This window comes from Montipora capricornis, chromosome 3 (genome assembly GCF_036669925.1).
Source record: "Montipora capricornis isolate CH-2021 chromosome 3, ASM3666992v2, whole genome shotgun sequence".
NCBI lineage: Eukaryota > Metazoa > Cnidaria > Anthozoa > Scleractinia > Acroporidae > Montipora > Montipora capricornis.
In genome coordinates, this window is record NC_090885.1 from 54,643,759 (window position 1) to 54,656,365 (window position 12,607).

The window sequence follows — 12,607 nt, forward strand, 5'->3', positions numbered from 1 at the left end:
CAGGCCCTTAACTTAATGTGTTTTTTTTAAATCTATTGTAACATTAGTCTTTTCATTTCTCCAGAACTTGAATCAAGTAAGAAACAGGCTGAAGCCGACAAAAAAGCCATTGATGATCTTGTTCGTGAGCGAGATATTCTTAACAAGGTACAATTAGTTGATGAAAACATAACATATTTACTGCATGGCCCTGCTTTGAGCTTTTTTGTGTTAGTATGAAGTGCTAACCCTTGTTTTGTTTTTGCTAACTGCAGAACTTACTTAAAGCAGCTGGTGCAACACAAAAACAGCTTGGCCTCGTTCGATTACATGAACAAACCAAGAAGAACTTGGAGCAAGAAATTCAGGTCAGAATAACGCTATTTGACTCTTCTGAAAAACTTGCTGGCATAGTGGAGGATGAATGTTTTCGTCTCCCCTAAAAAGCCAGGCCCAGTTTTTTTATTACATCCCCCAAAAGGGGAAACCCTTTTTTAGACATTCATAATAACCTAGGTTGAAACAAATTAACGTGAAAGTTCAATTTGACTGCAACGTACAGTGTACATGTAGTTTACCGGTACAGCTGTTTTATGGAGGACATGAATGTAGATTGGAGGGAGACGTCACAAGATACTTGATACGAATGAGAGGGCTTCAAACTTTGAATTTGTAACGTTTGAAGACTATCCAAGTTTACCAACAATAAGATTGTTCTCTTAGGTGATGTCGAGACTTTCATTAACTTCACAGGGATGAACATGAGAAAAACGTGTTGCCAAGGCCATCACGTTAGTGTGCAGGCTAACCCGTCTATTGTTCTTTGTCTTGCAGAATTATAAAGATGAAGCCCAAAAGCAGCGCAAGATTATCTATCAACTAGAAAAGGAACGAGATCGCTACATTAATGAAGCCAGTGAACTCACTCAGAAGGTTCTACAACACATGGAGGATGTCAAAATTCGTGAGATGCAGATTTTTGATTACAAGAAGAAAATCGCTGAGGCTGAGACAAAACTCAAGCAACAACAGGTGTGGTAGCCTTTTAAACGATGTGAAGAGCTGAAGGAAATATAGGGATCTGGGGCACTTTCCATTCGACCAGAAGTTTTTGTTGAAAATTTCGATTATTTTCATGGGGTGTCCGGAAAACTAAGACCTAAGACCTAAGACCCGGAAAACTAAGACCCGGAAACCTAAGACCCGGAAAACTAAGACCCTTTTCATTTTAGTTCTCAAAGCAATCCCTGGGCCGTTTAAAAAGGCGCAAACATATAATAAATAAATGCGAAGGAAATCGGGAATAAATCACGCGCAAAGCAGCAAATAAGCCATAGAAAAGAACGGCACCAAAAAACCCTGTATTCCTGAAAGAAATCTTATGTATATCCAAAAAATTAAGATCGATTTTGAGACGACAAGAAGGCTTTATACTGACGGCGTTGGGAGAAAATCTAGCAATGCTTGATAATTCTTCACCGCAAATCATGTCACGCCAGGCGAGTCAAGGCCACATGACAATCCCGCATTTCATCAGAAAGGAAAAATAAATCGTTGTTCTAAAATGTCTCTCCTGTAACTGAACGAATTGTTCATTTGTTCTTCGGAAATTACTGGCAGTCAGGTGATACGTCCTGTTGGAAATCAACGGCGGAATCTCTGTCGTGAGCGCGTGTAAACAAATAGTAAGGTCAACAGATTGGGACTGAGAGGGGTGGGAAGCAGGAACTCTAACTTGGCGTCTGTGCATTGAATTAAAAGGTAACAAAGGTAATAATGTAAAGCGTATTTACCGTACTTATTCGGCTACAAGCCGAGCTCGGCTAAAAGCCGAGACCCCAAACTTCTTACGGAAAAAATCAACTTGATTGACACGAATTGTAAATGCATAATACTCGGCTATAAGCCGAGACCCACTTTAGGTCTTGATGTGTATTATCGACTATGGAATTTTCGTAATTTAAAATACAAATTGACATTGACTGAAAAATTGTACTCAAAGCAATCAAATGAACACGAAAGATAACAAACAAACAAGCAACGTGATCGTGACGTGACGAATATTATTAAACAATTGTTGACCTCACAGGAAACGTGTCTTCCTGCAAGCTAAGCGTTTTATAAAAAGTTATTCGACTGGAAACCTTACAACCTCGCTCTTTAAACTTAAAATAGTCGCCGAAGCAGAAGCTGTAGAAAATAACTCCGAGATCGCCGGAGAATACGGCATCAGCGAGTCGATGGTTCCGTCGCTGGAGGAAAGATAAGTTTACACGATCTGTGATGGTGCAATCTCGTTCCCAGACTCCTCGTTCCTTCGATGGGTATACCAGGCTTGGGGCGATATTCCCGAGGAGATGGGAAGGCGTTCGTTCAAGACTTGTGGTACCTCTATAACGCACTCGACGGCACAGAAGACGATGCAGTCTTCGACGAGAATCGATCCCGATTATACAACAACACGAACGGCTCCTTTACGAGCCACCAAGTAATAAAAATCCATATTACACCAACAACAACTTCTCTTCATTTTACAAGTAATTTAGTTCGGCTTGTAAGTGAATAAACGTTCATTTGTTAGTGTTTTAATTTGCTGAGAAAATTATTTTTATCAAAAATACTCGGCTATAAGCCGAGACCCCTTCTACCGCTTCAAATTTGCCCATATTGAGTGAGGATTTGTGTAAAAATCGCTCGGCTTATAGCTGAATAACTACGGTAATTGAACGATCAAAGGCTTATTCGGTTCTATGATAAGTGGAACCTCCTCTTGCAGTCGCATAAACATCTCTGAAATTTTGCTGAGCTTATTCAAAAATTAAAAAAAAAATCATGGGTGTCAGTTAGGCCTTGTCCCGAAAGATTAGTACACGGTATTAAGATCTCTGTAAGAATCACATGGCAATGTTATGGAGGGTTTTAAAACATTGAGAACCTTTACATATCAATTTGCTTATGGACATATTAAAATCAAAATATTTTTAGATTTTCAAAACAGAACGAACGTGCTCGGACTTTCTAACAAAGGTCCCCGAGTTCCAGCCGTACAATATAAGTACCAAAAACAAGAATAAAATGAAAAGGGTCTTAGTTTTCCGGGTCTTAGTTTTCCGGATTTTTAGTGGGGAATCCGGAAAACTAAGACCTGACACCTAACACTTAACCCGAAATATTCCAACATAATGGCGGTTGGAACTAAGCAGATTCCCTTAAATTGTACTACATTTGGATGCTGGATCTGCCTTTTTTACGAAAACAGTGCCACCAGCGCGATTTGCAGTAGGGCATGTGACCCTGTGTTGACCTTTGAATTTGTTTACAAGGGCTCGTGACAGAGCTCGATCAAAGAAAAACCCGTCGTTGATTTCCAACAGGACGTAACACCCGACTGGCAATAATTTCCGAAGAACAAATGAACAATTGGTTCAGTTGCAGGCGAGGCATTTTAGAACAACGATTTCTTTTTCCTTTCTGAAATGCGAGATTGTCATGCGGCCTTGACTCGCCTGGCGTGACATTCGCGGTTGTGGCGTGAATAATTATCAAGCAAACGCTGCTAGATTTTCTTCCAACGCCGTCATTATAAAGCCTTCTTGTCGTCTCAAAATCGATCTTAATTTTTTGGATATACATAAAATTTCTTTCAGGAATACAGGGTTTTTTGGTGCCGTTCTTTTCTATGGCTTATTTGCTGCTTTGCGCGTGATTTATTCCCGATTTCCTTCGCATTTATTTATTATGTGTTTGCGCCTTTTTAAACGGCCCAGGGATTGCTTTGAGAACTAAAATGAAAAGGGTCTTAGTTTTCCGGGTCTTAGGTTTCCGGGTCTTAGGTTTCCGGGTCTTAGGTTTCCGGGTCTTAGTTTTCCGGGTCTTAGGTCTTAGGTCTTAGGTCTTAGTTTTCCGGACACCCTTATTTCCTGTGACAAATATCCGGTTGGCCGCTCGAAACCAATCACATCGATGAGTTTTTCCCAAAATGTTTAAGTGCGATATAATATTAAAAATAAAGCAGCAATTGTGCCCAAGGAGAAATGAATCAATGGAACGGGAGTTTTGCGGTTGTTCCGGGATTACGGACCTTCGACGTATACCCAAGCTTCCGAACTTTTTGTCCAGAATATTTCCGTCCCGGATTTTCGTTCCGTTCTATTCCTTTCCCAGTTTTTTTGAAAACTTTTTGTCGAATGGGAAGCACGAAAAAACCAATTGCCTTTAATTTTTTTTTTTTTCGTTCGTTTTACTCCAACTTAGAAGTTTATTCATTTTACTGAGGATTCAGTTAAATACAGGATCGGTTCGTTAAATCGAGTTAAAAGCAACATGAATGATATGTGTCAGTGCTTTTCTTTCATTTGTTGCTCTCGTTTGTGGTATTCTAAACCAGCAAATAGCCAACGAGTAATTTGGAGACTTAAATGGAACTACGTGTATTTGGGTTGCAGAATCTTTATGAAGCTGTGCGCAGCGACCGTAACTTGTACAGCAAGAACCTGATCGAGTCTCAGGACGAGATCACGGAGATGAAACGCAAACTTAAGATCATGAATCATCAGATCGATCAACTGAAGGAGGAGATCATGGCAAAAGAAGCAGCGTTAGTCAAAGAACACTTAGAACATCAGAGAGTAGAGAAGGAGAAGGACGCTCTGAAAGCTGAACTTCAAAGAATGAAACAACAAGCTGCAGAATCCAAGGCCTACATCGAACAACAGGAGGTGGAAGAGAGAAAGCTACTTAAGATCATAGCTGAAGCTGATGCCGAGAGACTCAGACAAAAGAAGGAACTTGACCAGGTAGGGGCTGTTATAGAGCGGGGCGCGCAGTCGAAGGGAAAGGCATCCAGCGGGTTTAAAGTTTATTGTATCACAAGTGAAAAGTGGAGGGGAAGTTGTATACGAGGAAGTGATAACGTAGATGGGAAACTACGACGGGCGAAAGGACATTCGTAAAATCATAGTCCTAGGCAGGATTCGAACTTAAAGGGGCTAGGGCACGCTATTTTAGGCATTTTCAGCACTGATCGATTGGTCATAGAATTAACTAAAATATCAAAATAACTGTTCAAAACTATAGAAGAACTCTAACAAAACACAGGGAAGTCAAGAAGGGACATGGATGGACAAAACTGGAGAGGATTGAAATGGATTGAGTTTGGGTAAATTTGAAAAACGTCGGCCCACCTTTTTTCAAATTTATATCAGTCTATATCAAAATGTCATTTACAAAGCTTGAAAATCATTCTCAGTTGTTATGTGGCCGTGATTTGCAAATGAAAGACTCTTGCTCTGCCGATATGACGTTTAGAGCTCATAATTAACAAAATTAAACAAAAAATTACCTAAAATAGCGTGACCTGGCACCTTTAAGACCTCCGTAACACTACCCATTGATCTACTTTCACTCCTAGGGAGCTAGGTCGTTTATCTAGGTCCTGAAGGGACAATGTGTCCCGCTTGTCTGCGGGCTCTACAAAGTCACAGGCCTACAAACGTTTTATAGTTGCATTTGATGACATAGTTTTGTTTGCTTGATATGCTGAATAGGTGATAAGTGAAAGAGATATACTGGGAACACAGCTCGTTAGAAGAAACGACGAACTTGCCTTGTTGTACGAAAAGATAAAGATTCAACAATCAACTCTTAACAAAGGTTAGTTCTTTGCTATTCAAGCAGATTTTTTCCCCAAGCCCACGGGGTCTGTACCGCACTATCTACACGTATATTCTTCTGCTCTGAAAAATGTAAAATCACCCAGCTAATTGGTGGAATGATTAAATGCCTGTCTTCTTAGTCAAAAATCTAATGAACTTAAAACTGAGCAACAGTAACTTTTCGAATAATGTCTCAAAGTTTTAATGCGGCTTTTTTCTGTCCAGGTGAGATTCAGTATCGACAGAGACTAGAAGATATCCGATTGCTGAAGCTTGAAATCAAGAAACTTCGCAGGGAAAAAAATATTCTTACAAAAAGCGTGTCAAATGTGGAAGACCTAAGGTAGGACAACCAACGGCTAAGAGTCCTTATTGGTTTGGCGTTAATCTTTGATGAGAACCATTTTGGATACTTGATTCACAATTCGGTTTTGTCTACTAAGCTGAGTTAAAGTCAGGGGCCTGATCTGTTTTTGCCAGGTGCCTTGTGTCTTTGTACCGCAGTCAAAGCTTTTGTTACCTTGGTAGCAAGAGAAATGGCATTATAGTCTTGAACCTGGGATCCCCGGATCACACTGCCTCCTAAGGCGTTCTCTTGATTGCAGTGCGTCCGCCCTTTTGAAATGAGCGGCGTGGACGCTGAGTACGAGATTTGTTTATATCGCGTGATGTGCGCAAGAAATTGTGCGCCATACTTCGTGAATGGAAAAAACTCGTGAATTTTACACCATTCCGCCCATGGCTTTTAAACGAGTTGTTGTTTGTTATTTAGGCGATTAATGTGAACAGATTCAATAGCTCATTGTGGAAATAACTGGTGAACGAACATGAGTATTGAGTAAGCACTTATTTTATTTGTGCTGAATATGAACAAATTTGGTCCCTGAATGAAATACAAAAGCCGAATGTGAATAAAAAATATATAAATCGACACTGAATGTGACAGGATCCTTTGGATTAATGTGAATAAAAATTACATCCTAAATTTTGCACCATTTCGCTTACTCTTTACTTCGCGAGTTTGTTTGGTCAATTAAATCAATCAAGCTTACATATCTGAGTACAATGTACAGATGCGTCCCTAATAATTACTGCAAATAAAACAAAATCAAATCGAACATATTGAATCAAATTTTGGCGAGAGAAATTTATGATCGAGGTGATGATGAGAGAGAGATCATCTAGGCGTGTAAACCGTGGATGATTTTGTTTAACTTATGTGTTTAGGCGCGAAGTTTATCACACGCAACGAGAGCTTCTCAGAGAGCGAACTCGTTGCAAAGCCCTGGAAGAAGAGCTGGAAAACCCTATGAACATTCACAGATGGAGAAAACTCGAGGTAAGTGAACTGATTGGGCTTAACTTGAAATTTATTAAGAAGTCATGCGCAAATTTTTGTTTTACAATTTATTTTACAGCGCATTTTCTAACAACGAATTTGTTAGAAATCAATTTGTGGCATAAAACAGTATTTTTGAGTGTGGTGGGAAGAGGGCCCAGTTACTATAAAGAAGAAGTATTTATTTTTATTTGAATCATCAGATCGCTTTGAGCGTAGAGTGATAATGATTTCTTTAAATTAGCCTTTCCTAACAGTCCGAAACTTTCTTACCAGGACACTTGAGTGAAGTGGTAATTTGTAGAGATTGTCTTAAAAAAAAAAAGGTCCACGAATAGAATTTAATACTTAAAATACACATCAAGACTCGTATAGATTTTACTGATAGCCCTTACAGCCAATAACATCTTACCTTGCCCAACGAGACAGTCCTCAGGACTACATTGTTGCGGACGGTCTTTGTTCATCAAGTTATCATATGCATCCTGTGTTCAAAGCATTTTCAATAATGGTTTGTCATGTTACTTTTATCAGGGAAGCGACCCCAGCACATATGAAATGATCCAAAAAATTCAGACCTTACAAAGACGACTTATACAAAAGACAGAAGAGGTATGGTAGCTAAAGGTGTTCAACGTTTGAAATAAGCCCAATAAAAGACGATATTCGTGTGGCACAAATCTGAACGTAGCAACCGCGCGTAAGTTTCACGCCAATCAAGGAAATTCACGTGAGATTGTTGTGGGTACGACCACCTTCAAACGTGGTCCGAAGCACTCGGTGGACGGTCCGAACCGACACGGACCGTTCCATTCGACTTCCGACCGAAATTTCCAGACTTGTTGGCTCAATGGAAAAAACTTATTGTTGTTGACACTCCAAAATAATGTTGAGGCACGACTGGGTTCAGTTACGCTTCTTTGTGCACAGCATACACCTTTTTCCAAAATGGCCGCCATTTAGATATTCTTTTTTATTCAAATTAGACCTTGATGCCTCGTTCAAGGCAAAATATTCTTTTGAATTTTAAGCTTAAGAACTCGGAGGCATCAAGGGCTAATTTGAATAAAAACAATAGAATATTTAAATTGCGGCCATTTTGGAAAAATGGTGAATTGTGTTGGGTGAGATGAGCGAAGTAGGAAATTGTCAGCCTACTTTTGAGGTTATAATCGAAAGGACGAAACATGAGAAAGGCTCTCTACACTTTTTGTCCAGGAGCTTTTCGTGCCATGACCTGCAGCGTGAAAACATCAACACGAGAATGCCGGAGTGAACTGAGTACTATTTCACCAAACCAGCGAATTGCTTTGGCCACTCACAACACAGGCAAATATTCAAATGAACCAACTGATCACGCAAAAACCAAAGTAAAGCATTGGAAAAAAGAACTTGAGACATTCAACTGAATACCATGCAGTCTTGAACAAAATTCGAGTTTTTAGTTTTATTTGTCAAACTCCGTTTGCCGTTTAAGCAAGTACAAAAGAAGAGCTCTTCTCGTCCTCTGTTGTCGGCTTCAAGTTTAAGAACTTCGGGTTTAGTTTTGAATCGACTTTTTTTGTTTGCACGTTTTAGGTCGTAGAAAAAGAACTTCTTATCCAAGAGAAAGAGAAACTGTACATGGAACTCAAGCAGATACTCGCTCGACAACCAGGACCTGAAGTCGCTGAACAACTTAGTCTTTATCAACAAACTCTCAAAGAAAAAACAAAACAAATGAAAGGCATGTCATCTGAACTGAACATGTACGAAGCACAAGTCAAGGAATACAAATACGAGATTGAGAGATTAGCAAAGGAACTACAAGAGGTCAAGAAAAAGTTTTACATGCAGAAAAGAAAAGAGCAGCAAGCAAGGTTAGTGCATGAAACCCTGATTTATAAACAACCGCTAATCCTTGGTTAAGAGGTATCAAAACCCATAGGTTTCCACGGACCTTTGTCACCTAGCGTTCATGCTGGTCAAAAGTGACATGCTTGTTCGAACCACAAGCCTCTAGTTGAAGTGTTTGGAAAACAAAAGTTTTCAGTCCCTCGGAACTCAAAATGGTGGCCATGCGTCGAGCAACCCGGGCCAGGGCGGGGCCGTTTCTCCAAAATCCCGAAACTTTACGGGCCATTTTCGGGTGTCACAATACCATTTATAACTCAAGAACGGAGAGCATTTAATTCCTCAAACTTCACAGTTATTTTTCTTTTTGTTACCTTGAAAACATGTACAAGCGGTTGGCAATTTCACAGATGGCTTTTCGGGCCCTAAAAGTTTTCGGAACTTTCGAGAAACGGACCCCAGGCCCCAGTTGTTGGAAGGGTGGATAGCGCTATCCACTAGATAACTCTATTGGTTTGCTGGTAGTGATTTATCCGGTGGATAGCGTTATCGAGACCAGGTTAATTTACCCGGGATGGGAAGGAAGTGTACCAGAATGTCAAAGTCACGCGCAAAGCGTGAAAAAACGTTTTGCCGTTTCGTTCCCGTTGCTGTCGTCATCGTCGGGTCCTTTGCCTTAAAGTCGTCTCCCACTTTGCCGCTCATGATCAGACGCCTGCTATGCGACTATTGCTCCAGCTAGTGACAGCTTATAAACCTCGCTCAAGCTAGAACGGCTGAGGTTTATATAAAAAACCCTTACTGAATCTGTATGTTTTTTTACTTATTTACGATGTTGTTTTGCAGGGGGGAGGGGGGGGGGGGGGGGGGGACAGCTAAGAAATGCATGCAAAATCTAAAGCGCACGTGCTGAGCGTGCAAAGCCATTGTTTCCGAGTATTATTATTTACGTACCCGGTAGTTAGATGGCGAGAAAAATAACTTCTTAAGGCCTGGTCAAACGCTCTTAACATTTCAACATTGCAACATTGTTGCATGATGTTGCGACATGTGTTGAACGGGCTGGCCAAACGCACGCAACATTTTCATCATTTTCAGCGCAACCTGTTGATGTTTATGTGCCCTAGCCCCAGGCGCTCAACAAAGTGGGCCTAGCGCGCATGCCTTAATGCAACGATGTTGCATGAACCTGGCCAAACGAGTACAACATCATGCAACCTCCAAAATGTTGCACGAAAAATTTGACCGTTTTCAAAATTGGTCCAACATGTTGCAACATATTACAACATATCGCAACAGGGTGGCCAAACGTATGCAACATGTTGCGTTGAAATGTTGCGTGCGTTTGGCCAGGCCTTTAAAGAGCATCCCTTTATTTCTAATTCCAGGGAGCGAGATCGAGCTTACCAACAAGCTGCCGGACCAGCATTCTCACCTCAGAGAACAGATGGACCAAGATTTACAGGGGGAGGGTTTAACCTAAAGCCACCAGCAAAAGCTGTTGCCTGAAAACTACTCAACAATTATTTTGTAAATAGTCCAAACATATCCTCTGTATATAATATTTTAACGATTAATTTTAGAAATGAAAGACTCATACTTGTGGAATGAATGTTTTATACTTGTTTTTGTAATAAAGATCCTCACCTGCTGAACAGGAGGGGATTATCCCCACTCAAGATGACTCGCAATGATCGCGTTTTAATTCTTTAATTCCATGCCTTCGTTTTGTGTAAAACATAGATAAAAACTCTTAAAAGCCCTGGAGATTTGTTTAGAAAACGCGCTTACAAGTAGAGAAGACGTTTCCGAGACTACTCTTCTTTTTTGTTCACAAGATTTATGAAGCCTTAGAGGGCGGCAAAGAGGTACGAGTTCTCTTCCTAGATATCAGCAAGGCATTTGATAAAGTGTGGCGTGCTGGTTTGTTGCGTAAGTTGAAGGCTTTAGGTGTAAAATCGCCCTTATTTCAATGGTTCGAGAGTTACTTGTGTAACCGAAAACAGCGTGTTGTAATAGAAGGACAATGCTCTGACTGGCGAACAGTTCACTCTGGAGTTCCCCAAGGGTCTGTGCTAGGTCCGCTTTTATTTCTTATTTACATCAATGATATTACTGATGATCTTACCTCCCTTCCGTTGATCTATGCCGATGATACTACGCTACTTGAAATTGTTGAAGACCCCGCGGTATCAGCTGATCGTCTTAATTCTGATTTAAATAAGATTGCTGTGTGGGCTGATAAATGGTTGGTAACCATGAATCCTGTTAAGTCTCGTGATTTTACAAAATTGTAAAGAATCTTGCACCTTACTATTTAAGTGAGCTACTTCCAAAACTATCTAGTGAGCGTACACATTATCGTCTTAGGTCAAGGGAAAACTTAACACAATTTTCATGTAGAACTTCTCGCCTTCAAAAGTCTTTCTTTCCATCCGCTACCACTGGCTGGAATTCTCTGGACCTAGATGTTCGAAACTCTGTATCTCTTCCCACTTTTAAAGCTAAATTAAGGTCAACTCTCTTTCCCCATATTTATAATAAGTTATTTGATTTTTCTTTTTCAAGGCGTGCATCTATTGATCACACCCACCTTAGACTTGCTTTTTCTTGTCTCAGAGAATATTTGTTTAAAATTAACCGTTGTGCATCGCCTATTTGCGAGTGCGGTCTTGAATCTGAATCGTTGAAACACTTCTTTTTGTTTTGCCCCAGGTATGCCGCTCAACGTAATGTCCTCCATACCTCTGCTGCTAGTAGTCTCGGTGAAACGTGGTCATCGAGCAGCGATTCTAGGAAAATTATTTTTTATTGTACGGCGTTAAATCTGTAAATTATGATACCAACTGTGCTTTATTTCGTGAAGTCCAGAGTTTTATAATTAGTACTAATCGCTTGTCGATGGCCACTGTTTGACTGTTGAATTAATATATTTCTGGTCATGTAACTTTTAATTAGTACAAATTGCTTTTCGTTGACCACTGTCTGTTTGTTAAATTAATATATTAATAAATTTCTTTGTTGTAATTTTGTGTGTTGTGTGTGTCTGTGTGTCTGTGAGTAAGCCTGATTACTGTATTATTGTGAGCCCCCTTGATAAGCCTAGGTGCTTTTGGGGCAAGCAATGGTAATACTTAGTATGTTTAAATAAATAAAATAAAATAAAATCTCCAGTTTTAAAGGAGACCTGAAGGCCAAAATCAGCAATTTTGCCAATATTGTTTTTGGAAAGCCTAACATCAGTAAAGTTAAGTGTGTTGGGTTATTTCTTCTCGTTTTCTGTTTTTTGAGAGAAAATTACGTTCGAAGTTGGGCTTTTCCCGCTTTCAGTTCGGCCTTTTCAGTATGGGCTCAAAACCTAAATCAGCAGCCTGCCGTTACGTATGATATGGGGAACAGAGATTTGGCAATCAAGAGAAACAAGGTAATCACAAAAGCTGCTGTGGATATTTTCTTCGCGGACTCAATATTCACGACAAACAGTCAAAACACTGCTTCTACATGGGGCGCTCTTGCATGTCTTCCCAAATTTACGTCATAAGCTGCAAAAATGACCGCTGACTCCTCCATTCTGAGCCGTAATGCTGATGGCCCAAAATTGGAATAAATTACATTTTTTTGGGTGGAAAAACGACGGATATGCCAGACAAAAAGTTGAAAACATTATTGTGCATGATCTAAAGTATAAATAAAAAATACTTGATGATCCCATACATTGTTTGTAAAATTTCGAATTTTCAAAGCATCATTGCTTAGAGATTATCTGGTATATCGAGTTTCAAACTTTGCCGGAATAGTCTTC

At 40.0% G+C, this 12,607-nt stretch overlaps 1 protein-coding gene across 1 annotated transcript in view; it reads left to right on the forward strand.

Annotated features, from left to right (window-relative positions):
- Window positions 1-10,484, forward strand: part of LOC138043418 (cilia- and flagella-associated protein 58-like) — a 15,207-nt gene extending 4,723 nt beyond the window's left edge. The window contains exons 9-18 of the mRNA XM_068889679.1: window positions 65-147; window positions 255-347; window positions 814-1,011; window positions 4,425-4,775; window positions 5,526-5,631; window positions 5,859-5,976; window positions 6,861-6,972; window positions 7,507-7,584; window positions 8,551-8,831; window positions 10,194-10,484. Of these exons, the coding sequence (XP_068745780.1) occupies window positions 65-147; window positions 255-347; window positions 814-1,011; window positions 4,425-4,775; window positions 5,526-5,631; window positions 5,859-5,976; window positions 6,861-6,972; window positions 7,507-7,584; window positions 8,551-8,831; window positions 10,194-10,314 (1,541 nt within the window). The 3' untranslated portion in view covers window positions 10,315-10,484. The remainder of the gene's footprint in view (window positions 1-64; window positions 148-254; window positions 348-813; window positions 1,012-4,424; window positions 4,776-5,525; window positions 5,632-5,858; window positions 5,977-6,860; window positions 6,973-7,506; window positions 7,585-8,550; window positions 8,832-10,193) is intronic.
- Window positions 10,485-12,607: the final 2,123 nt, after the last annotated feature.